This window comes from Mobula birostris, chromosome 5 (genome assembly GCF_030028105.1).
Source record: "Mobula birostris isolate sMobBir1 chromosome 5, sMobBir1.hap1, whole genome shotgun sequence".
NCBI lineage: Eukaryota > Metazoa > Chordata > Chondrichthyes > Myliobatiformes > Myliobatidae > Mobula > Mobula birostris.
This window is the reverse complement of record NC_092374.1, coordinates 48,663,560-48,691,529: the sequence shown is the minus strand read 5'-3', so window position 1 is coordinate 48,691,529 and position 27,970 is coordinate 48,663,560. Positions and strand designations below refer to the sequence as shown.

General features: G+C 40.9%; 1 protein-coding gene across 3 annotated transcripts in view; it reads right to left on the bottom strand.

Annotated features, from left to right (window-relative positions):
- LOC140197685 (lysine-specific demethylase 4C-like) overlaps positions 1-27,970 on the bottom strand; it is a 385,265-nt gene that overhangs the window by 115,332 nt on the left and 241,963 nt on the right. For all 3 annotated transcript variants that reach the window (XR_011885993.1, XM_072257997.1, XM_072257998.1), the window contains exon 16: positions 8,197-8,252. Coding sequence is in view for 2 of the 3 variants with exons in the window: in XM_072257997.1 (XP_072114098.1) it covers positions 8,197-8,252 (56 nt within the window). In the remaining variant the exon portion in view is untranslated. The remainder of the gene's footprint in view (positions 1-8,196; positions 8,253-27,970) is intronic.

Sequence of the window (27,970 nt, the reverse complement as noted above, 5' to 3'; positions counted from 1 at the left end):
GGGTTTGTGGAACAATCTATGTTCTGTGCCTATTCTGGTATCTGTCCCCCACTTTTCCTTCGCTACATCGACGACTGCATTGGCGCTGCTTCCTGCACGCATGCAGAACTCGTTGACTTTATTAACTTTGCCTCCAACTTTCACCCTGCCCTCAAGTTTACCTGGTCCATTTCCGACACTTCCCTCCCCTTTCTAGATCTTTCTGTCTCTGTCTCTGGAAACAGCTTATCCACTGATGTCTACTATAAGCCTACTGACTCTCACAGCTATCTGGACTATTCCTCTTCTCACCCTGTCTCTTGCAAAAACGCCATCCCCTTTTCGCAATTCCTCCGTCTCCGCCGCATCTGCTCTCAGGATGAGGCTTTTCATTCCAGGACGAGGGAGATGTCTTCATTTTTTAAAGGGGTTTCCCTTCCTCCACTATCAACTCTGCTCTTAAACGCATCTCCCCCATTTCATGTACATCTGCTCTCACTCCATCCTCCCGCCACCCCACTAGGAATAGGGTTCCCCTGGTCCTCACCTACCACCCCACCAGCCTCCGGGTCCAACATATTATTCTCCGTAACTTCCGCCACCTCCAACGGGATCCCACCACTAAGCACATCTTTCCCTCCCCCCTCTCTCTGCATTCCGCAGGGATCGCTCCCTACACAACTCCCTTGTCCATTCGTCCCCCCCATCCCTCCCCACTGATCTCCCTCTTGGCACTTACCCGTGTAAGCGGAACAAGTGCTACACATGCCCTTACACTTCCTCCCTTACCACCATTCAGGGCCCCAAACAGTCCTTCCAGGTGAGGCAACACTTCACCTGTGAGTCGACTGGGGTGATACACTGCGTCCGGTGCTCCCGATGTGGCCTTTTATATATTGGCGAGACCCGACACAGACTGGGAGACCGCTTTGCTGACATCTACGCTCTGTCCGCCAAAGAAAGCAGGATCTCCCAGTGGCCACACATTTTAATTCCACATCCCATTCCCATTCTGACATGTCTATCCACGGCCTCCTCTACTGTAAAGATGAAGCCACACTCAGGTTGGAGGAACAACACCTTATATTCCGTCTGGGTAGCCTCCAACCTGATGGTATGAACATCGACTTCTCTAACTTCCGCTAGGCCCCACCTCCCCCTCGTACCCCATCTGTTACTTATTATTTTTATGCACACATTCTTTCTCTCACTCTCCTTTTTCTCCCTCTGTCCCTCTGAATATACCTCTTGCCCATCCTCTGGGTCCCCCCCACCCCCGTCTTTCTTCCCGGACCTCCTGTCCCATGATCCTCTCGTATCCCCTTTTGCCAATCACCTGTCCAGCTCTTGGCTCCATCCCTCCCCCTCCTGTCTTCTCCTATCATTTTGGATCTCCCCCTCCCCCTCCAACTTTAAAATCCCCTACTCACTCTTCCTTCAGTTAGTCCTGACGAAGGGTCTCGGCCTGAAACGTCGACTGCACCTCCTCCTACAGATGCTGCCTGGCCTGCTGCGTTCACCAGCAACTTTGATGTGTGTTGCATATATTTAATTTGCTGGGTTGACTCTTTAACAACTTGATTTCTTTAAAACTAATCATGATAATGATATGACATTTGACTCATCAGAGGTAGCTTACAGAAACTTCACGGTTATTAGGAGCTATATTAACACTGTATTTCAAACTAATCTGAATGCTTTATGCAATTTTTCCCTTTCATCCCATGGGAAAAGTGATGAGAAAAATGAAATTTCTGCGACAGCAACATTTAAATGGACAAATATATGTTCCTGACTATATGCTGCGGTCTTCCAGGAAATGAAAAATAGCTTTCCACATAGAGTAGAATTAACCTGCCTCGAAGGCTCATTTACATTAACTGAATGATATATCTTTCATAGACTGCAAAAATAAATTCAGATCAAACCCCCATAAAAATAACGAATCGTACTGAATGTAAACTGAACAAGTGGATAAAGTAGCATTGCTACAACGGTGAGCTTAGACTGCCACTAGGGAGAGTGACCAATGGCTCTGGAAATGACATTTCATGTAAATATGTCCCTGAACCACTGTAGTCTCTTTCAAGAACCAGTTCCTGGAACCTTAATTCAGCTTATTGATATTACAATGAGAGGGTTCCACTGATGAATCATTTAACTATAGATCTTCCCATTAACACCCAAATGTTCTAAAGCATTGAGGACCTAAAAGGCTACTCAGAATTGCGTTACTGGAATTGAGACTCATTTGTTAAAAACCAGTAACTTAATGAGCCTTGAGCACAGTTATTGCTACACTACAAATGAAAATGATGCTTCTTAAATACACATATTGCAGTCTTCCATGAATTCATCAGCTGGCAAACAATTCCAAGGTTCCCACATCTAATAAAAAGGAGCCAGAGTGAGCCACAAAAGATAACAACACTGGAGATAATTACTAATACCTGTCCAATTTTCTTTTAAAAGCAATAATCTCTAACCGAACTATATATCGACAAGCAAATTCTTTAGAATATTGCTTGGTAAAACAAAAAAACAACAAATATAACTAATTTTAAACTGGAGTTGCTTTCATTAGGCCAGGAGATGCAATAATATCATGTGCATTACATTTTCATATACTCATTGGAGAAGATTTATCCTCCTCGTGGTCAACTCTCTCACTTCCTTGTCCACCCTAGTCTAATCCCTCCATACCTTTCATTTGTTTACTTAACCATTCCTTAAATGTATCAACACTCTTTTCTTGAGCGACTCAATATGGTAGGAGTTTCATGTTTTAACCATTCTTTATGAAGTTTCTTGTGAATTTCCTGTGGGATATTTATGTTATACTTATGTCCACAGCTACTTTGATATTCAGATGTAAAATTCTACGGTCACTCTGGGCTTGAGTAAATGAAAACTCATCAAATTCATTACTTTACTTCTTTTGCATAGCCTTTCAATCAGAATAACTACGTGTTGAAAAGTATGATAGGACAGGACAGGGCAGATGCAATCTATTTTCTATAGCTTAAGTGTTGGGAAAATGGGGCACAAATATTACTAGTCGCAATATGTTTAAAACAGGGAGCAGGGGTAACTTTTAATTAATAAGTTTGCTTTCATAGCAATCCAAATATCAATGAATCTCTGGAAACAAGAGAAAATTTGCAAATGCTAGAAATCCAAGCAACACACACCAAATGCTGGAGAACTCAGTAGGTCAGGCAGCATCTATGGAAAAGAGTAAACAGTTCACTATTCGGGCCAAGATCCTTCATCAGACTGTATACTCTTTTCCACAGATGCTGCCATGCCTGCTGAATTCCTCCAGCATTTTGTGAGTGTTCAATGAATGTCTGAAATTGTGGAGCCAAGATAGATTTGGGGATTTGTGGCAGATATTCAAGGTGCAAACAGATACATTTTGGGTACATCAAGGAAATCTTAAGGATATTGATTAAAGCAAAATTACACTATAATGAAAGATCAGCCATGATCTCAATCATGAATGGTGGAGCAGTTGCAAACAGTAGAATACACTGCCTCAGTTTCTATTTATGTTGATAAATAGTTGAAGTCAAGAAGTTAAAAAATGGGGAAGGCACTTGGGATTCATATCACCACATGTGTAAAATAAACAGAAATGCAGGCTGATTAGTCCTTATAGTAAATATGCACACCTATTTCTACATAATGCTATAGAACATGAAGAAAGATCATATACTGGGTGATCATTTTAAATTGATTCCACTAATCACCAAAGAAAGGGAGATGTATTTTATCTACATTCTAACAACCCTTTTATAATTGTATAAACCAGATATAAATCTCATCCCAGCATTTTGCTCCAGGAGAAGAAGGCTTACTATTTCAAATTTTTTAACAGTTTCTCAACTATATGGAGCCTCGTTACAAAGGCATGATTGATAATATACTAGATGACAACCTCTGGATTGGTAACCATGCTATGAGTAAATTAATACAGGTGTAATGTGATAAGTAAGTATGGCAGGAAGAGTTGAATAAGAAGCAGGAAAATGCAGATTAGGACACAAGATAATAATGTGTAATCAAAATGCACTTCAAATAAACTAATTAGTTGCTCAGGTAATGAATAACAAGTACAGTTGATAGGACTTTCATATAATGAAGGAAGGTTATCAGAATCAGATTTAATATCACCAGCGTAAGTTGCGAAAATTGTTAACTTTATGGCGACAGTACAATGAAATACATGATCAATAAATATAGAGAAACAAAACCGAATTAGTGTGTGTATATATATTAAATAGTTAAGTTAAAATAAGTGGTACAAAATAAAAGACATTTTTTAAAAATGGTGAGATAGTGTTCCTGGGTTCTATGTCTATTCAGAAATCGGACGGCAGAGGGGAAAATGCTGTTCCTGATTCATTGAGTGTGTGCCTTCAGGCTTCTGTACCTCCTTTCTGATGGTAGGAATGAGGACAAGGAATGGCTTGGATGACACAGGTCCTTAAAGATGGGCCTGGTTCCTTAAAGCACCGCTCCTTGAAGATGTCTTGGTAACCACGATGAACCTGACTAATCTTGCAAGTTTTTGCAACTGACTTAGTACAGTGGACCCCCTATCCCCGTACCCCCAATACAGTGAATGATGCAGCCAGTCAGAATGCTCTCCACGGTACATTTGTAGGAGTTTTCGAGTGTTTTAGTTGACAAAACAAATCTCCTCAAACTCTGAATGAAATATAGCCACTATCTTGCCTTCCTTATAGCTACATCAATATGTTGTGCCCAGATTATGCAAGGAATTGGATAAGTGCAACCATAATCATTAAGAGAAATTTCAAAGCTTAAGGTCAGAATAGTAATAGTGTAAACAGGATATAAATGTAAAATGGGTCGGGGTCAGGAAAGAACAGGCTTGCCAGAGCTATGAAACATTTGTTACAAGTAGAATTCATGCACAATAAAACAGATTAACTAAGGGCAAGGCGAATAAACAAAGGGCTAGAGATCATTGGTACAAAGGATCACATCTGGTAAAACCCAGATCTAAAATCAAAATGAGTTTATTGCCATATGCACAATTATATAAATGCAGAGGGCAATGAAAATCTTACTTATAGCAGCAGCAAAGACACATGGTATTAGATACACAAAATTCATAAGGAAAACAACCCCCAACTTTCACAAGAAAGAATACAAAATAAAACAACAAGACTTCAAAAATAATTTTGTAGCCAATAAACAAGAACAAAAAATTAATTAAAAGGCCCCTAACCACAGATGTCATTAAAGGAAGTGTGTGGGTCAGGTAAGTAGTGGAACAAGGGACAAAGAGAATGCAGTAATCTTGGTGAAACCAGAAATTCCAATTTAGAGATAAACGTGGTACCAATTGGATCACAGATGATACACTAACTAAGGCATACGTTTAGTATCACAGTAGACTTTAAAAAGGTTTAATCTGTGGCTAGATTCAAAACCCTGAAAATTAGGTCAATTTTCCATTTTGTAAAAGATGATTATAAAATTAATAAAAAGGATAAAACAGTAACAAAAACTAAAATCAAACTAATGACAGTAAATCTCTTGGTAGTTTTTTAATAAGAAGGCTGTCATTGAAAATAAATTTACATCAGTGACAGAAGAAATCATTCAGAGATTAGAAAAGGAAGGGCAGAGCAATTTAAAAGTTCTTTTTCTTCAGAGCAGCAGGCTCAATAAGTCCAGAAGTACAGTCAAATCATGAATTTAGTGAAAATGAGATGCATAAAATAAGTACCATTAATACAAGATATAACACACACATATTAATAGATCTAAAAGTCAACACATCCAATGTTCCTGATAGCTCATAGTATTAGCATTTAAAAGAGATAGCTATTTAGAAGGTGCTTATTCCAGAATTACTTAGATTTTATGAGAATCCCTAAGAAAAAGCAGGAAGTAAACGTAATCTATACTTTCAAGGAAATAGGAAGGAAGTAAATAAATGAATTACCAATTGATTTGTTATCAGTAGAAACAATAATGTGAGAATCGATAATTAGAGATAATGTAGAAATTTGTGTGGCTAGACAGAGTTAACATTGATTTATGAAAGGGAAATGGTAATTGTTTATTGTTAATTATTCTGGTCGTAGGTAGTAAGGTGTTAAGGTTACAGAGCAAATGCAGTGCAGGCAGGTAATAAGGTGCAACCACAGCGAGGTAGATTGCAAGGTTAAGTGTCCATTTTTTTGTAATAAGAGATTGTAGTTTTTTGTGAATTGAACTTTGCAGGAAAGATTAGTTGTGTGAGGGGGTGAGGAAAAGGAGTGTATTTAAATTTTCAGAAAGTAATGAACAAGGTACAAAGGTATTACATAAAATCAGTGCAGACCCAGACTGTTGATATTACATTAGCACACTATATGGACTGGTAACAGATAGAAAAGGACAACTGGAAGAAAGCAAGTAATGTTCATGTTGGAAAATTGTACTTGGTATTACATCACAAGTATCAGAACTTGGGTTTCAGCTATTTATAATCCATATCAAGGAACTAGCTAAACGGAATGAGTGTCTTATTTTTATGCAAGTTAAGTGAAAATACACTGCAAAAAGAATGCAAAAAAAAATATTGACAGGCCAAATAGGCAAAATATGGTTCATGGAAGTTAATTTGGAGAAATGTGAAGTTATTTGCCTTGTTCAGAAGAAAGAAATGGAGAATAATTTTCAGTTGAGGTTCCAAGAAATATAGATACTTAAGAGCAACTTGTGCATCTATGTGCAGGAATCACAGAAAGTGAGTATGGAAGTACAAAAAAAAATTAGAAAAGTGAAAGCTACATTGCTATTTTAGGATAGACATTTAGATCTAAAATTAGAATTTTAAGCAAATATAACAAAATGTTGACAGACTAAACCTGGAATCTAAAATTTTGGACTTGTTACCATAGAAAGGATAAACTTCCCATGGAGGGGATGCAACGGTGGTTCACTTGGCTGATTCCAAGGAATGGTTGGTGGAAGTGGTGGGGCGGGGGGGTTGTGTGCAGGAAAAAGAATCAGCAACCCCAGGAAAGCATTAAATAGCCAAATATTAATATCCAAATGCTGCTGTCCACTTTAATATTAAGGCTGCATAAAACAGTAATTTTCCCTTAGTCTCCCCAATTTGTTGTTTTGTTATCAGTAACTTGCCACACTTGCCCATTAAAAAATCTTTAAAACTTCAAGAAATTTAGTCCTGTTATTGCAAATGCATGAGATCTATCAATAATGCAGTGAGTATTAAAGGTTCTCAATCAATCTCTAACACCAAAAAAACTACAAACTTTCTATTTGCTTACTTCAGGTTTTGGAGTTTCCAGTACAAACATGAAATCAAATTCTGTGCTTTGAGTGTTCTTCTTTTTTCTGTTTTCTTGTTTTTATTCTAATTTATCTTTCTTTTATATTCTTAAATAGATATTGAATTCACTCATATTCTCGGTCTTTTTCCTGTTTGTTTACCAATCTCAAAGTCCCACTGATTATGAAGATGCCTTGCTGGTTGTCCTGTTCACTCAAATTCTCCACATTCCCTCTGAGCTATATTTAGTCACAACTTTATAGTCAGTGAGAGTGAAGATGATGAGGTAATTCCCTCATCAATCAAGAGATATGATTCTAAGCTGTCTGCACGTAATTTATATCCCACCCATTCTCCACTTATTGCACTTTTCTGAAGAAATAATTCTGGTTTAATTGGGAAAACTTGTTACATTTCTGTTTTTTTAAGACTCAGAACAGGCCCTACTAGTCCAACAAGCCATACTGTCCAGAACCCAGCTATTTAACCCTAGCCTAATTACAGGACAATTTACAATGACCAATTAACCTACTAACCAGTTCGTTTTTGGAATGTGGGAAGAAACCGTAGCAACCAGAGGAAACTCACATGTTCACTGGGAGTACATACAAACTCCTTACAGACAGCGCCAGAATTGAACTCTGAATTCCACAGCGCCAGAATTGAACTCTGAATTCCGATGCTCTGAGCTGTAATAGCATCATGCTAACTGCTATGCTGTTTCTTTCACTGTGAAACAAACTCTGATTTCTGAACAAATTGACTTTTTTTAAAATAGACTCTAGCTATGGGTACTGCGAGTCTCATCTCTATCTCACTGGCTAGCAGTTTTTTAAAATTCAGGTTGTTCTACAGGCGATTCAAAACATTTTTACAACTGTAAAGCTATAGCTTACCTATTATCAGTAGTCTGTTTAAGTGCACCACCCCTCAAATTGCACAGACAACAATCCTGCAGAAACAAGGAAAAGCATTAAAGTAAATCATATTATCAACGATTTCCAATACAGAAACAGTCAATTATTAATTCTTCAGGGCTGTAACTTTACAAAACTTCTCAAAAGAAATTTAATATCATTAATTATTAATATATATGAAGTTGATCTAAACACCTCAACTATCATCTTCACAAAAGATGATTATATAACCATATAATCATATATAACATATATAATCATCTACAAAACCAACTGGTCAAAATAGTACATTTGAGATTCATTATTTCTCAAGTGGAAGGATGAAAACTGTTGCTGTTTTCCATAATCTGAAAAAGAATGCTGGAATAATCAACAATGAGTTAAGGAAGTATCATAATCTTTGCCTATTTAGTTGCTGCAAAGCTCTACATCACAAAAATATACAGCAACAGTAGAAAAATAAAAGGATGGAGCACATATAAAATGGAAGCAGGAAAACATGAAAACAGATTCTTACAAAACCCAACCAGAAACTTCTCAAAATAGTCACAATTGACAGTGATCTTCTGGTCAAGATGGCACCAGTGAATGATTTCTTGGGTGACATTTTCCAGACAGCAAATCTTTTAAATTATTTCACTTTTTCTAGGCTTTCCACTTGTTCTTTTCGTATTGTTTGTGTTACAGAAACTGTTAGTGCCTGTGACATATAGTTTGGACCTCGATCGAAGTATCCAGTGCAATGCTCTGCCTCATGCAAATCAGAGATAAGAACCCAAAAAGGACCATGAACACAAGCTGACTTACAGAAAAAAACAAAGATGGGATGCACAGTCACAAACAGCTCCATCTTGAAACAGCGAGGAAGATTGAAGCATCGAGGTGCAGGCATTCTAACCTGGTCAGCGATCACTCCCAACAAAGGCCAAATGGTCAGTGACCACCCCCAATGGGGCCAAAGGGTCAGCAATCACTCCCAATGGAGCCTGAGAGCCAGTGATCGCTGCCAATGGAGGCCAGAGGGTCAGTGATCACACTCAATGGGGCCAGAGGGTTAGTGATCGCTCCCAAAGGGGCCAGAGGGTCAGCGATTGCTCCCAACAGGGCCAGAGGGTCAGTTATCACACCCAACCAGGCCAGAGGGTCAGCGATCACTCCCAACAGGGCCAGAAGGTCAGTGATCGCTGCCAATGGAGGCCAGAGGGTCAGTGGTCACACCCAATGGGGCCAGAGAGTCAGGGGTCGCTCCCAATGGGGTCAGAGGGTCAGCGATCGCTCTCAATGGGGCCAGAGGGTCAGCGATCGCTCCCAATAGGGCCAGAGGGTCAGCAATCACTCCCAATGGGGCTGGAGGGTCAGTGTTCACTCCCAATGGGGCTGGAGGGTCAGGGATCGCTCTCAATGGGGCCAGAGGGTCAGTGATCATACCCAATGGGGTTAGAGGGTCAATGATCGCTTCCAATGGGGCCAGAGGGTCAACAATCACTCCCAATGGGGCCAGAGGGTCAGCGATCGCTGCCAATGGAGGCCAGAGGGTCAATGATCACACCCAATGGGGCCAGAGGGTCAGCGATCGCTCGCAATGGGGCTAGAGGGTCAGTGTTCACTCCCAATGGGGCTAGAGGGTCAGTGATCGTTCCCAAAGGGGCCAGAGGGTCAGCGATCGCTCCCAATGGGGCCAGGGGGTCAGCAATCACAGCCAATGGGGCCAGAGGGTCAACGATCACTGCCAATGGAAGCCAGAGGGTTAGTGATCGCTCCCAATGGGGCCAGAGGGTCAGCGATCTCTCCCAATGGGGCCAGAAAGTCAGTGATCGCTGCCAATGGAGGCCAGAGGGTCAAAGATCACACCCAATGGGGCCAGAGGGTCAGCCATCGCTCCCAATGGGGCCAGAGGTTCAGCGAACGCTCCCAATAGGGCCAGAGGGTCAGCAATCACACCCAATAGGGCCAAAGGGGCAACAATCGCTGCTAATGGAGGCCAGAAGGTCAGTGATCACACCCAACGGGGCAAGAGGGTTAGTAATCGCTCCCAATGGGGCCAGAGGGTCAGTGATTGCTCCTAGCGAGGCCAGACAGTCAGTGTTTTAACTTCAAAATATTTGTAAGAAACTTTCATCCTGTGGTATGGATTGGGGCGCGCGGGGGTAATGATGTGAAGTGGCCACAGTGTTTTTAAAAAAGCAAAATAAATTATGAAGTTCTGATTATGCGTATGCCATTCCAACTGCCAGCAAACATAAAGTAAATCACAATATTCCTGATTTAAGTTTATCCATAGAAATGAATTTAATGTTTAACACCTGCAATAAAGCATTAGTACCTATGCTAACAGTGCAATTGCCTCAAATGGCACCTTGACAAGAAGAAACACAATGCATGGGCAAGCCATGTTCCTGGTGTACATCAAAACATAGCCTTTATAATCTACAGTAAATGAGCATTGTCAAACTTCGTATCGCAACCGTGTAAATCTAAGAATAATTAAAACAGGTTACAAGCTGTTCATAACTCTTAGAGTAACTAGATTTGTTTTAATTTGAGGGAGACTTAAAAGGCAATTGAATCATGAATTGAATACAGTGAATTCTGGTTATAAAAACGAAAGATTCTACATATGGTAGAAATCCGGAACAACACACACAAAATGCTGTAAGAACTTAGTGGGTCAGGCAGCATTATGGAATGAATAAATAGTCGACGTTTTGGCCAAGACCCTGCTTCAGGGCTGGAGAGGAAGCAAAAGACACCAGAATAAAAAGGTAATAGTTTTTTTTTCTGTCCCCCTTCTCTCTTCTTCTATTCCCCACATTAATCTCTTTTATCTTCTCTTCACCTACCTATCATCACCCCAGTGCCCCTCCTTCTTTCCTTTCTCCCATGATCCACTCTCCTCTCCTATCATATTCCTTCATCTCCAGTCCTTTATCTTTCCCACTACCTGGGTTCACCTTCTAGCTGGTCCTCCTTCCCCTCTCCCCAATTTTTTATTCTGGCATCTTCCCCCTTTCTTTCCAGTCCTGAAGAAGGGTCTCAGCTTGAAACATCGACAGTTTGTTCATTTCTGTAGATGCTGCCTGACCTGCTGAGTTCCTTCAGCATTTTGAGTGGATTCAGGTTAATTGGACCATCATTGAATTAGGGAAGCTGCTTATTTGGGTCAATTCGTAAACAACAACAACAACAAATCAAGAAAATGGGATTCCCTCATTTATATGCCACTTAATTGAACAGGAATTTATAGCCAAACAGTTTCTAACATCAGACACCAGCGTGCACTTGTGTGGTATTTAGAGCAAACAGTTTTCAAAACAGCTTCTATTGTGTGTGCTTGTATTCAAAAACAGTGATTTTTGTCACTTATAGTTGAAGAGAAATAAGTAAGACAATTAAGAAGTGCTTTGCTCACTGTGGTTTCGAGAATTCAGGCTTGGAGATGCCAGAAATGGCCAAGAGTGAAAATGAAACTATTTCACTACTTCAACAAGTCAGGACCTACGAAGAACTTGAAGGTATCAATAATTATCTTGAATGTTACAATTTAAGTTAAGATTTGGAGGATGCAATCATCCATAGCATTGTATGAAAGCAGCCCATTATCTATACTAGGTATCTACACTGATTTTGGTCATTTACAACATTCAAAAAAAAGCACACCAGTATACATGGGATAAATTCCTCTATCGATAAAAAATCAGGAACTATTACAAAGTTTTATGGTTCTGTAGTAGTATAGGTAGTATTTTAATTTGTTATGCATTTCATTTAAATACATAATTTGCTACCAGTAAAATGGAAGTTTGCCTTTTTTTAAGCACCTTTTTAAATATTTCCATGAATCTTCAGATAATTGGAGTGGCTGGTTCATTGGACCAAAATGTATAGACACTGATGTGCCCCAATTAACCAGAATCCACCGTATTTTTTTTTAACAACTCTGAATTATCAATCAGTTCTTCTGCAGTTACAAGTTGCAAGTACAATGCAGTCACTGAACAGGCAAATGGGGACAGATTCAAACAAAAATTCAGAGAAGCTGACATATTTTGTGATGCAGCAAAATTGATTTTGATTGTAGATGCATAATATTCTGGTTTATTTTCTGTAAATGAAGATAAGCAGCATCGAAGGGTTAATTGCTGTATGAATAAAGACATTGAAAACGTGCACACTGCCTTTTTTAGATAGTTGTCAGTCTGGGAGAGTTGATTGGAATTAGTTCTCATGATAATGAGTAATCAGGACTGAAATAGTATAGGATCCACATCCTCCCCTCTGCCGTTATTTACCACAAGCACAATGTAAACTACTAAGATCCCTTATGAGGAATGCAGAGGTGGACACTGTTAGTTTGACCTTACTACACATTCAATCATGGAAGAACAACAGCTTCCTTTCTCCTGTAGAGGCTTTAGCAGAAGTAAGGTCTTCAAAGCACAGGGCCAGCGATGTCAATAATGACTAATTACAGAGCCACTTTTATCTGACTGTGTATATACTGAAGTCTCTGATAATACATAAAAATGTCTTGCTCTATATGTTAAGCAGAAAGTTTGAATCATCTATTTGCAAGTGTAAGATCAATCAGAGTAAATATGCTACAAATGTTATTTTCCCACAACAATCACACCATTTATTATTAGTATGAAATTTAAAAAAAAACATTAAATAAACATTACCAACCTGTTTTGGAATTTTAAAAAACTATTTGTATTTACATAAAGTCTTTCAAATCTCTTCAGAATGACCTAAAGTGTTCAACAGCCAATGAAGACATTTTGAACTCTAGGCAACAGTACGGCCAATTTATGTACACTGAGCTTTCATACACAGCACTGTGACAAGGGTTAGATCATGTTTCCTTTGCAAGAGTGCGAGATAAACATTAACGAGCATACTGAATACGTACCTGTTCCTCTTAGAAATAATATCATGAAATATATTCTGAGGCAATGCTACTGATGTTATGCCTAAGCTTTTTTGGGGTTAAACATTTTGTGCTTGCACTAGAGAGGAGCTAAGTGCATAAATCTGGCAGTGAACTAGTTAGAAGACTTCCCACACTGTGAATAAATGCAAGATTACTACCCTTCTTGGGCAATTGGATTAGGCCCTTGAGGCAGCACCGTGAGCATTGACACCAAAGCCACCCTACGACAGTCGGCCCTCCTTATCCGCGAGTTCCGCATGCGCGGATTCAACCAACCGCGGATCGGGAAAACCCGGAAATTCTCTCTCCAGCACTTGTTGTTTGAGCATGTACAGACTTTTTTTCTTGTCATTACTCCCTAAACATTACAGTATAACAACTACTTCAATAGCATTTACATTGTATTAGGTATTATCTAGAGATAATTTAAAGTATACGGGAGGATGTGTGTAGGTTACCGCAAATCGGGGTCGGAAAAAAAACCATAAGTTCTCTTATTAAGTAAGTCGGAACAGGTACATCCGGTATTATTTAGCGTCAGTCAAACGTTTGTCTTAGTATATATTTTACCGTTCTAAGCATATAAAACACTTAAGAAACGTATGTATATCAATAATTAAACCACTGTGTTGCTTAGTAATAATTGTCGCTTTCATTGGGGCAGGGCCTTTCTCACTTTATCCTTTAAAATTGTTCCGATCGTTGACCGACTGCGGCCTAACGCTTTTCCAATGACCGATGGCGTTTCACCTCATTGATTTTCAATTGTGATCGTGATTATTTTCGTGAACAGAAATACTGCGGATTCAGAGCTCAGCTGGGTCCTAAAGTCCACCACACTGAGACAGGTTAAATAAGGGACTTGAGCATCAGCATTTTTTGGTATCTGCGGGGGGGGGGGGTCCCGGAACCAATCCCCTGTGGATAAGGAGGGCCAATTGAACTTTGTTCTAGCTTTCAGAGGCTTCATGGGCTATCCAGCACACAGGGTTTCTCTAGTTCTCCATTTCTTCCACTAATATTTTGTAGTTAGTGCAAATGAAATCAGATGTTGGGTTCTGGTGGTAGGGTTGCAGTGCAAGTTTATCAGTGCACAATTGCTGAATAAAATGGTTACCTCGCTTCTATACAAACACGAGGAAATCTGCAGGCGCTGGAATTTCAAGCAACACACATCAAAATTGCTGGTGAACGCAGCAGGCCAGGCAGCATCCCTAGGAAGAGGTACAGTTGACGTTTCAGGCCGAGACCCTTCATCAGGACTAACTGAAAGAAGAGCTAGTAAGAGATTTGAAAACCTTCCTTCTACAGATGCAGACCTGAAAGTAATTAACATTGATTACTTTCAGGTGTACAAGTCCTGAAATTACTCTGGTTACTATGTGCTAATAGGAAAAATATTGTGATCGATGTCTCTCAAGTGCACAAAAATCACACAATAAGGTAATTAAATTAAACTGGCATCGATACTTATTGAGCATCATTGTAGGCCATTTTTTCTGTATACAAATTAATTTCTAGACAGACTGCTTCTTTCAATATGTTCAACACTCTACAAAATATTATAGATATATCCCAGAAATTGTTTTATGTTTCAGTAATCTTTAAAATTATACTTGTAGAATTTTCAAGTGAAGAATCAGAGAGGGTAATTGAAGGTAGAACAGTTCATGTTATATGCATGGACTTCCAAAAGTGATAAGGTACCATATGACAGGATCGTCATCAAGATTGCGAACTGCTAGGTAATAGAAGCTACAGCAGAGTGGATATAAAATTGGTTGAGTAACAAGGAAAAGAATCATGGTGAAACTTGTTTCTTTGGATTGGAGGGAACAGTTCAGAGGTTGATAATTGAACAACTGCTTTTCTTAAAATACATGTATGATTCAATATTCAGGACACTGTTCCAAACTTGCAGATGACACAAAACTTTGTACAGAAGTGAAAAGGCAGCAGCAAGGGTCTCGGCCTGAAACGTCGACTGTACCTCTTCCTAGAGATGCTGCCTGGCCTGCTGCGTTCACCAGCAACTTTGATGTGCGTTGCTTGAACTTCCAGCATCTGCAGAATTCCTGTTGTTTGAGCAATTGACTTTGTTGAGATGCTGGAATGGCAAGTTAAAATCTAAAACCAAGATCTGCAAAATGTTTTACATTTGAGTAAAACTGTGATGAAACTTAATATAATGCCAAAACTGATATGGGAACGGAGTGTTCCAAGAATATATATGTATGTAGTTCAAGAAAGTGACAGAGCAAGTTGAGAAAGTCATTAAAAAGCATATCGGAATCTATGATTTAAAGTGAGGAATACAAGAGCATTATAAAATACTGGTTTAGCCACAAATAAAGCACAGTGCCCAGTTCCGGGTGTCACATTTTAGATAAAGTCTGAATCTCTAAGACTGCAAGATGGTTCCAGAAGTAACAGACTAAAATTATATGTGTAGACCCAAGAAACTGAAGTTACTTTCCTTGCAACGCAGGTTTTTTGCAGAGCATAGAACAGTACAACACAGGAAAAGACTCTTTAGCCAACTATGTCTACACCAAACATAATGTCAAATTAAATGTCTACTGTCTGTATACAGGTGTCCCCTGCTTTTCGAATGTTCGCTTTACGAAACCTCACTGTTACAAAAGACCTACATTAGTACCCTGTTTTTTGCTTTCAGAAGGTGTTTTCACTGTTACGAAAAAAAAGCAGCACGCGATAAAAAATCAGCGTGCAATAAAAGGCAGCGCGCGTCCCGAGCAGCTGCTCTCCCCTGGATTCTCGCCGGCATTGCTTAAACATAAGCCTGTGAGCAGCCGTTTGCAAGATGAGTTCTATGGTATCGGAAAAGCCTGAAAGAGCTCGTAAGGGTGTTACACTTAGCATAAAACTAGACATAATTAAGCATTTTATCGTGCTGAACGAAGTAAGGACGACATGAGTTTGGCTTGTGAAAGCTGACGAACATGATGTTGAAGAGGTTTTGGCATCCCATGACCAAGAACTGACAGATGAAGAGCCGAAGCAATTGGAAGAAAAAAGGATAACAATCGAAACCGAATGAGTAATGATAGAGTACGACTTTAATTTTGAAAGGGTACATCGGTTTAGGAGATATTTGCAGGATGGTTTGAGTCCTTCCAAAGAACTGTGTGACAGAAAAATGCGCGACGCTCAGCAGTCAAGCAAGCTTCCCACATCAGCCACAGCAGACGACGAACCTCGACGTTCAACATCGAGGTGGGCAGAGATAGAAGAAGATGAGCTGCCTGCTCTAATGGAAACAGACGATGACGAGATGACACCCCAGTGTCCCACCACCCCAATCCCCAGGCCACGGACAGATACCGATTTGCGGAGAATGCAACGGTAGCCGGGAGGCACACAGCACATCTTTAAGAAAAAGATATGCTAATTAATTAGGTGCCGCTGACACGTAATTGACGGCCCAAATCAGAGACGATGCAATCGGAAATCGGCACCTAATTAATTAGCATGTTTGTTTCAGCTTTTTTCTTAAAGATGTGCTGTGTGCCTCCCGGCTACCGCTGCATTCCTGCATGCTTCACGGCAATGTATCACTCGGCGGCCTGGAGGGTGGGGGCCACTGCACCACCCCAGCCTGCGATGACTCAGTCTAACATACCATCATCAGTGTGCTCGGCAAGCTATCTTCCCGATTCCCTAAGTGATACTACACTGTACATACATTATTTCTACTTTATATAGGCTGTGTATTTTTACATGTTATTTGGTATGATTTGGCAGCTTCATAGCTTAAAGGTTACTGGAGAGAGTGTTCTTGCCAACAGCGCTTGCATGAGATTTTCTACCGACAGCGCTTGCGTGAGATTTTCGTTACAGAGTACAGTTCAGTAATGATTGTGGAAAAGTATTTCTACTTTATATAGGCTGTGTATTTATCATATCATTCCTGCTTTTACTATATGTTACTGTTATTTTAGGTTTTATGCGTTATTTGGCATGATTTGGTAGGTTATTTTTGGGTCTGCGAACGCTCACAAATTTTTCCCATATAAATAAATGGTAATTGCTTCTTCACTTTACGACATTTCGGCTTACGAACCATTTCATAGGAACGCTCTACCTTCGGATGGCGGGGGAAACCTGTATAATGCATTTCCCTCCATAACCTGCATATTCGTGTGTCTACCCAAAAGCCTCAATCATCTCTATCGTAGCTGCTTCCACCACCACCCCTGGCAGCCCTTTCCAGACCCTACAGCTTTCTGCATGAAAAACTTGCTCCCTAAATTTCCTTTAAACTTTCCCCCTCTCCCCTTAAATGAAGATCTAATCATGGTATTGAAACAAAACATGAGAAGTATTGACAGAGCAGGTCAAGAGGTCAAGAACCAGGAGTCACAAACGAAAGAGATTGCAAAAGAACCAAAAATAGCAGGACAAAAATGTAATTACAGTGAGTGATTGGGATGTGGAGTGCACTGTCAGGGATAAGAGTGGAACCTGATTCAGTTGAAGTGTGCAAAAGAGAGTTATTTAAGTATCTTAAAGGAAAAAATTTGCAAGATTATGGGGACAGGGACCAGCAAAATTGAGCATATGTACAGCCAGTACAAGACTGTAAAGGCTAAATCATCAGCTTCTGTGGCATACCCAGTTATTATTTTATTTGTATCCCAAATAATGTGAATCAGATCAATTACATTATTTGGGGATATTGCAGGACTAGCTTTCTCAGAACTCATCAGCTGAAATTGTATCATTTTTCCCTTTGCTTTGGAACAGACATTGGCCATGAGGCAAGTTCAGTCTGGTGTTGCTGGCACCATTTGTTTTGATTTTTGGTCTTGCTGCTCTGTCAAGTGCAGAATGTTCCTTTCAACTAATATATCATTGAGTATGCTTTAGCCTTTAGCTATAATTTTGATTCAGTCTGCAATTTCAGTGTGTCCTGGGTTCAAGTTCTTCATTCAGTGTGTAAAAACAATTCTCATGTACCACGACATTGCCCTGTATGATTGGTGTTAAAAACTCTCTTGGAGGATTAAAGACTTCAAACTGTAGCTTTTCTGTTTGATCACAGAACTTTTCTGCAGACTGTGAAAAGTGTAGTCTTCACATTATTATCAAAGGAATGAAATATTAGTTCTTCTTAAAAATAAAGTATATTTTGGAAAAAGTAGTATGTAACTAGGTATTAGAAAATAGCGTTAAAGGTAGATGGCCCATAGTCTGGTGTGGAATGCTATTGAAAGTGCTTTAAGACAGAATTCTGGCTTTGCTTCTTGCATTGGTGAGGACCCATCTCAAGACCAGGGATGGAGTAATTTGCATAAATTCGACGGTCGTTGTTTTAGGAATAGTACAAATTCATATTCCTCTGTGAAAGTTAAAAATGTAAAGCAGCTGAAAATCTGAAATAAAAACAAAAAGGGTTAGGCAGCATCTAGGGAAGATGAAATAATGTTTTGAGTCAAAGACCCTTACTCAGAACTTCAACCTGAAATGTTAACTCTTGTTCAGATGCTACCTAACCCACTGAATTTGGGGGGGGGGGGTCTTTGTTGGCATGGACCAGATGGGCCAAAGGGCCCAATTCTGTGCTGTATAATCTTAGTACAATGTTTTTATCACTCTCTCCCTCTGGGCAGACTAACTCAAATGCAGACTACTACAGTGTCAGATTTGACAGAAGTACCAACTCTTCATAGGTCTTAAAATCACAGAACTAGAAGCCAGCATGTTATTGACATTATTGACAAGAACAATGGTTTCATATGTAATTCACTTTCTCACATTATAGATAGTTCAAACAAGGCTTTCTCAAATGTGCACATTCCTCACCTACTGTACATTCAGATACCCAACACATAACACCTTGTCACAACAGTCAGCGGAGGAAGGCAGCAGTGAACTTCATCTGTTGCTGGCTTTCATTAGTTATGATCTTAGCATCCTGCATTTTATTGAAGCTAATTTATAAGTGAGAAGTTCATAAAATAATTCAGCTGGCTATGGAAAAGCATAGCACGTGTCAGATCACTGGAGGTTATGCACTAGTTCTGCCCTATATGATTCAGTGAGGACTGTTATGCATCAGCTTCTGGACAGACGCTGATAAACATGCACATGGTGACAGATGGGGCACTGTCCAGCCTGCTACGAAGTATAAATAAGAGTCCAGGAGTAAGTGGGATTTCAGCCCATATTTTGCACATACCCTGCTGATTATGGGCAATTGAACAGGTGAATTGATTATGGGGAGCAAGGACATGGCAGACCAATTGAATAATTACTTTGGTTCTGTCTTCACTAAGGAGGACATAAATAATCTTCCAGAAATAGTAGGGGACAGAGGGTCCAGTGAGATGGAGGAACTGAGCGAAATACATGTTAGTAGGGAAGTGGTGTTAGGTAAATTGAAGCGATTAAAGGCAGATAAATCCCCAGGGCCAGATAGTCTGCATCCCAGAGTGCTTAAGGAAGTAGCCCAAGAAATAGTGGATGGATTAGTGATGATTTTTCAAAACTTGTTAGATTCTGGACTAGTTCCTGAGGATTGGAGGGTGGCTAATGTAACCCCACTTTTTAAAAAAGGAGGGAGAGAGAAACCGGGAAATTATAGACCAGTTAGCCTAACGTCGGTGGTGGGGAAACTGCTGGAGTCAGTTATCAAAGATGTGATAACAGCACATTTGGAAAGCGGTGAAATCATCGGACAAAGTCAGCATGGATTTGTGAAAGGAAAATCATCTGACGAATCTCATAGAATTTTTTGAGGATGTAACTAGTAGAGTGGATAGGGGAGAACCAGTGGATGTGGTATATTTGGATTTTCAAAAGGCTTTTGACAAGGTCCCACACAGGAGATTAGTGTGCAAACTTAAAGCACACGGTATTGGGGGTAAGGTATTGATGTGGATAGAGAACTGGTTAGCAGACAGGAAGCAAAGAGTGGGAATAAACAGGACCTTTTCAGAATGGCAGGCAGTGACTAGTGGGGTACCGCAAGGCTCAGTGCTGGGACCCCAGTTGTTTACAATATATATTAATGACTTGGATGAGGGAATTAAATGCAGCATCTCCAAGTTTGCGGATGACACGAAGCTGGGCGGCAGTGTTAGCTGTGAGGAGGATGCTAAGAGGATGCAGGGTGACTTGGATAGGTTGGGTGAGTGGGCAAATTCATGGCAGATGCAATTTAATGTGGATAAATGTGAAGTTATCCACTTTGGTGGCAAGAATAGGAAAACAGATTATTATCTGAATGGTGGCCGATTAGGAAAAGGGGAGGTGCAACGAGACCTGGGTGTCATTATACACCAGTCATTGAAAGTGGGCATGCAGGTACAGCAGGCGGTGAAAAAGGCGAGTGGTATGCTGGCATTTATAGCAAGAGGATTTGAGTACAGGAGCAGGGAGGTACTACTGCAGTTGTACAAGGCCTTGGTGAGACCATACCTGGAGCATTGTGTGCAGTTTTGGTCCCCTAATCTGAGGAAAGACATCCTTGCCATAGAGGGAGTACAAAGAAGGTTCACCAGATTGATTCTTGGGATGGCAGGACTTTCATATGATGAAAGACTGGATGAACTAGGCTCGTACTCGTTGGAATTTAGAAGATTGAGGGGGGATCTGATTGAAACGTATAAAATCCTAAAGAGATTGGACAGGCTAGATGCAGGGGGATTGTTCCCGATGTTGGGGAAGTCCAGAACGTGGGGTCACAGTTTGAGGATAAGGGGGAAGCCTTTTAGGACTGAGATTAGGAAAAACTTCTTCACACAGAGAGTGGTGAATCTGTGGAATTCTCTGCCACAGGAAACAGTTGAGGCCAGTTCATTGGCTATATTTAAGAGGGAGTTAGATATGGCCCTTGTGGCTACAGGGATCAGGGGGTATGGAGGGAAGGCTGGTGCAGGGTTCTGAGTTGGATGATCAGCCATGATCATAATAAATGGCGGTGCAGGCTCAAAGGGCCGAATGGCCTACTCCTGAACCTGTTTTCTATGTTTCTATGATTATTTTTTGGATATTTCCAAATTACTATTCGAAGATCTAACAACATACAATGCTATAGGTTGCAGTACAAACAAAAGCCAACTAACATCGGAATAGTTTCATAAAGCTCAGAGTTTGCAATGCAAACTCATGACTCAAAATAATTGGTGTTATAATCTTCAAGGGTGTTCTGGCATTCCAGCTATCAGTCCTGAAGCATATTGCTGAGCATACAGAGCACCCCTGGGCAGTCCCATTGAATAGATGGAATACAATTCTGGTGACCTTTCGCACAATGGCACCACTTGTCATTGTGATTCCAACTGCAGCCAGGTAGATGTAAAATTACAACCAGCTGGCCTAGATTTCTAACATTCACATTGAGACAGTGCAGTGTGAAGCAAAGCATCCAAGCCTGAAGGTGCTGATCATCTTCCTTCAAGACCATCTGCAACATTTTTCAGCCCAAGACAAATATGCACTCTCTTGTCTATAGTTTTGCAGGAAGGACTTTGTATAAGCAATGCCACAGGCAAAACCACACAGTAAGGCAGTGCACAACACAGTAGTTGCAAAGTTTTCATCTTCACTGAATAACTGAAAATATCTGAAATATTAAGCAACATTGAGATGATTAGAACATAGAGATGTGAACAAATGACAATTTCAGTTTCTTGCTATTTGTGATGATTTATGGTTGTTGGATATTGAAGAGAGAGAAGCACTTATTGTCTGCAAAGGAAACAGACTCCAAGTGAGGATAATGGATGACTTGAAGTCCACCTTGCAGGTGTTAGTGCATCAAAAAGGCAACTGCCTTGGATTTTTAAATCCTAGATTGAGATCTCCACATGATGGGCAGGACACAATAATGCATTGCCATTCTGTTTGGTAAATAGTCAACACAGGAGGCATTACTTCAATGTTATGCAATATAAGGTCAGCATGGTTCACAGGTTATCAGTGTGGCAAGCTGATATCTCATATGAGGTGGCATTCAGTGCATTCAGAATTGTATAAGAGGTTGTCGAGACAAGTAGATTTTGTGTGCCTTTTGGATGCTGAGTAATCTCCCACATCCTTGACTTCAGCAATTCAGATGATTTAACATTTTTGCCAAATTATTTAGATCTCAGTAATTATGTGCCTGCTTTTGGTAATTTTCTGATCAATGTTCATCCCCACATTTTTCCAAGTGAGAAACAGGCAGAAAGAATTCTGCTCTATACTAAGGGGACATGGTGAGAATCACATTTAAAAGAGATACCCACTACCAGACACATACATATGTGATGCAATGGTACCTTTCCATTGATCACTTCAAATCTGAATAGCAATGACATCTTATAGAATTTTCTCTGTCTGTGCCCGAGTTTGTAAGATGAGGCCCTCATGGGATTTCTGGTACAGGTGTCCCCCGCTTTTCGAGCGTTCGCTTTACGAACGCTCACTGTTACGAAAGACCTACATTAGTTACCTGTTTTCGCTAACAGAAGGTGTTTTCACTGTTACAAAAAAAGGCAGCGTGCAAAAAAAGCAGTGTGAGAAAAAAAGCAGCACGTGCCCCAAGCAGCCGCTCTCCCCCAGATTCGGAATGGCATTCCCGCCGGCAATGCTTAAACACTTGCCTGTGAGCAGTGAGTTTGGCTTGTGGAAGTTGACGAAGATGATGTTGAAGAGGTTTTGGCATCTCATGACCAAGAACTGATAGATGAAGAGCTGATGCAATTGAAAGAGGAAAAGATAACAATCAAAACCGAATGCAGTAGCAAACGGACCGAAAGTCAAGTCGTCCAGGAACTGAACGTGAAGCAACTGCGTGAGATTTTCGCTGCAATGATAAAAGTACGACTTTAATTTTGAAAGGGTACGTCGGTTTAGGACATATTTGCAGGATGGTTTGAGTGCTTACAAAGAACTATATGATCTAAAAATGTGCGAGGCTAAGCAGTCAAGCAAGCTTTCCACATCAGCCGCAGCAGACGACGAACCTCGATCTTCGACATCGAGGCAGGCGAAGAAGAAGATGACCTGCCTGCCCTGATGGAAACAGACGACGAGATGACACCCCAGTGTCCCACCACCCCAACCCCCAGGCCGCGGACAGATACCGATTCGCGTAGAATGCAGCAGTAGCTGGGATGCACCCAGCATATCTTTAAGAAAAAAAGCCGAAATAAACAAGCTAATTAATTAGGTGCCACCCAGCCCGTAAATGTCGGCCCAGATCAGGGGCGATTGTCGATTGCGTCACCTCTGATCTGGGCCGACATTTACGTGCCAGGCGGCACCTAATTAATTAGCTTGTTTATTTCGGCTTTTTTCTTAAAGATGTGCTGGGTGTGTCCCTGCTACCGCTGTACCCCTGCATGCTTCGCGGATCGGTATCAGTTTGCTGCCCAGAGGGTGGGGGCCACTGCACCACCCCAACCTCCGACGACTCAGCCTAACACACCATCATCAGTGTGCTCGGCGCTGTTCCGATTCCGGTAAGTGATACTACACTGTACATACATTATTTCTACTTTATATCGGCTGTGTATTTTTATGTGTTATTTGGTATGATTTGGAGAGCACTTGCGCCGTGTTTCTGCCGAGAGTGCTTGCGTGAGATTTTCGCTATGGAGAACAGTGCGGCAATGATTGTAGAAAAGTATTTCTACTTTATATAGGCTGTGTATTCATCATATCATTCCTGCTTTTACAATATGTTACTGTTATTTTAGGTTTTATGTGTTATTTGGCATGATTTGGTAGGTTATTTTTGGGTCTGCAAACACTGACAAATTTTTCCCATATAAATTAATGGTAATTGCTTCTTCGCTTTACGACATTCCGGCTTACGAACCGTTTCATAGGAACGCTCTACCTTCGGATGGCAGGAGAAACCTGTACTATAAAAAATGCCTTGACTCTACATCCACTGGGTGCCTTGACTGCACATCTATTGGGTGCCTCTCTTTATCACTGTCTGCTGTTTCTCTCCTTCCGCAGCTGTGCAGAATGAAAAGGCTAGGTACTCACAATGGCCAGGGAGGCCACTTGAAGCATATTCACACAATAGACCATGAAACTCTTGTTTAATTGTATTGTGACCTATTCCTTGAGCAGACTCATTGGGGAGCCCAATAGCAATTTTTGTTCAGCTCCTCGTGACACTGTAGCTGTGGTTCCAACTGCATTCTTCGGGACAATTAGGGTATCTGGACAGCAATGAGGAGTCAAAAACAGCTCCTTGCCCTGTAAGAGTTAACACTTTTGGACATAGCAATGGAAGTTGTCAGGCACAGTGGATTACCTCATGATAACTGCATCATGTGAATTTCTTTGATCCATGAAGTGTGGAGGAGCAGAGAGATCTGGGGGTACATGTCCACAGATCTCTGAAAGTTGCCTCACAGGTAGATAGGATAGTTAAGAAGGGTTATGGGGTGTAAGCTTTGGTAAATCGAGGGATAGTGTTTAAGAGTCATGGGGTAATGATGCAGCTCTATAAACCTCTGGTTAGGCCACACTTGGAGTACTGTGTTCAGTTCTGGTCGCCTCACTATAGGAAGGATGTGGAAGCATTGGAAAGGGTACAGAGGAGATTTACCAGGATGCTGCCTGGTTTAGAGAGTATAGATTATGTTCAGAGATTAAGGGAGCTAGGGCTTTACTCTTTGGAGAGAAGGGGAATGAGAGGAGATGTAATAGAGGTATACAAGAGGAATAGATAGAGTGGACAGCCAGCGCCTCTTCTCCAGGGCACCACTGCTCAGTACAAGAGGACGTGGCTTTAAGGTAAGGGGTGGGAAGTTCAAGGGGGATATTAGAGGAAGGTTTTTCACTCAGAGAATGGTTGGTGTGTGGAATGCACTGCCTGAGTCAGTGGTGGAGGCAGATACACTAGTGAAATTTAAGAGACTACTGGACAGGTATATGGAGGAATTTAAGGTGGGGGGGTTATATGGGAGGCAGGGTTTAAGGGTCGGCAAAACATTGCGGGCCGAAGGGCCTGTACTGTGCTGTACTGTTCTATGTTCTATGTCATTGATCCTATGCAGTTTTTTTAATGTAATGTTACCACACTACCTGGACATTCAGGGAATGAGGTTGATAAATTACACCTTTTCACATGCACAGTCTGGAACACCATTTAAGGGCTATCGCTAGACCCAAGGAAAGCCTAAAACTCTGGAAATCCATTTCCATATGACAGTTACTGGTCAATCAAAACAATAAAGTCACAGAAAAATACAGAGAGGCAGGCCCCTCAGCTCAACGAGTCCATGCTGACCATAGCACCCTCCCTGCTGTTTCCAGCTGCCTGCATTCAGCCCATAACCCTCCAAGCCACTCCTTTCTCTGTCTCTATCTAAATGCCTCTTAAATCTTGCAACTCTACCCACCTTGACAACTTCTTTTACCAGCTCATTCCAGGTACCACTATCTTCTGTGTAAGTAAATTACCTCTTAGGTCTCCTAAATCTCGGCCCCTCTCTATCTTGTATTGGTACCCTCTGGTTTTGGATTTCCCAACCCCAGGGTAAAGACTATGACCGTCCATCTTATCCATACCCCTCACGATTTTATAAACTTCTAAGATGTCATCTCTCATTCTCCTGCACTCCAAGGAACAAAGATCCACTTTGGATCTATAATTCAGGCCCTCTAGTATGACCATAAGACTATAAGATATAGGAGCAGAAGTAGGCCATTCGGACCATCGAGTCTGCTCTGCCATTCAATCATGGCTGATCCAATTCTTCTAGTCATCCCCACTTCCTTGCCTTCTCCCCATACCCTTTGATGCCCTAGCTATTCAAGAACCTATCTATCTCTGCCTTAAATGCATCCAATGTCTTGGGTCTCCACAGCCGCTCGGGGCAACAAATTCCACAGATTTACCACTCTCTGACTAAAGTAATTTCTCCACATCTCTGTTCCAAATGGATGTCCTTCAATCCTAAAGTAGTGCCCTTTTGTCCTAGACTCCCCTACCATGGGAAATAACTTTGCCATATCTAATCTGTTCAGGCCTTTTAACATTCAGAAGTCCAGGCAGTCTTTCCAGTTTGACAATGTCTTTCACAAGCTGACAACTGTGGTTTTACCAACAACTTAAAAACCTGCAAAAATACATCATTACTCCTAAACTCAATGCTCTGACTGATAAATAGCTTCTTCACCACCCTATCAACTTGTGTGGCGCTTTCAGAAAACTATGCACTTGTACTCCCAATTCCCTTTGTTCTACAACACTTGTCGGTGCCCTTCCATTAACTCTATAGGTACTACCCTCAATTGAATGTCCAAAATGCATCACCTCGCATTTAGTTGAGTTAAAACCATCTGCCATTCATCAGTCCATCTCCCTAACTGATCAAGATCTCTTTGTAATTCATTGCAACTTGCTTCCAATGGTCTTGGCCCAAAACATCGACTGTACTCTTTTCCATAGATGCTAACTGGCCTGCTGAGTTCCTCCAGCGTTTTGTGTGTGTTGCTTGGATTCTCAACATCTGCAGATTTTCTCTTGTTTGTGATTGGATCACTATCAACAAGATTCCCTGATTTAATATCATTAGCAAACTTGCTAATCATGCCATGTACATTCATAACCAAATCATTTACATAAATAATGAGTAATAGAGGTCCCAGCACTGATCCCTTGGGCATCCCATTCACCACAGGCCTCCATTGATCCCGTGGGCATCCCACTCGTCATAGGCCTCCAGTCATCGAGCCAATTCTGAATCCACCCTACTCGGTTGCATAGGGTTCAGGGGGAGCTAATCTTCCAGGTAGTGAGAGCTTGTCAGGGGCCTTTCTTAAGTCCATACAGACAACAGCCATAACTCTACCTTTTTCTATCCTGTTTGTTAGCTCTTCAAAAAACTCCAGAATATTTGTTTTACATGACCTCCCAGACACAAAATCATGCTGACTATTCCTAATCAGGTAATGGTAGATGAAACAATGGAACATTAGCCACTCTCCTGTTGTTTGGAACTTCACACTTCACAGTGGCTAACAATAAATAATTATCTCTATAAGGGTGTCTGCAATTTCTTTCCTGCCCTCCCCATAAAGACCAGGAGTACCTTTGGTCAGATGTTGGGAATCTTCCCATGTTCAAGGCTGCAAACACCTCCGTTCTCTTAATATGCTTATGTATCAAGACCTCACTCACTGCTTATTACCCTCATTTCTTTGCCTTCCATGATGTTCTCCTTAGTAAACAGCAAAGAAAACTACATTTTAAAAATCTTGGCCATCTTCTGTGGCTCCATGCATAATCAGCACTGATGGTCTTTAAGAGAACTTAGTCTCTCACTAGTCACACTTTTACTTTTAATATAACTGAAGAACCGCTCAGCATTATCTTTAAACCTGCCTGCCAAATCCATCTCATACTCTCTTTTTTTGCCCTGCTGATTTTTCTCTTAAGTCTGCTCTTGATTTTTTTTCGATGTTTATCAGTGGATTCATCTGCAGCAAGCTGCCTAAAAGCAATGCATGCATCCTTCTTTGTCCTGATCAGAGCCTCAATAGCCAGAGTTCACTGAACTTAGCAAATCTACTCTTCACAATAACATTTAATTAGAGTCAACCCCAGTCAGGCATTGCCCAAATCCCTCAAAGATGACCTTGATACAGTTTAGAACATTAACCTGTCTTTTTATATTTTCTATCTTTTACCATAACTCTTTTAAAACTAATAGAATTGCTCTTGGCTAGACTCAAAGTGCTTTTCACCTGCCACTTCAGTTACCTGGCCTGCCTCATTCCCTAAGAAGAGGTCCAGTATTGCTCCTCATGTATGTGAAGGATGTAAGTAATAAAGTCAATTCAATT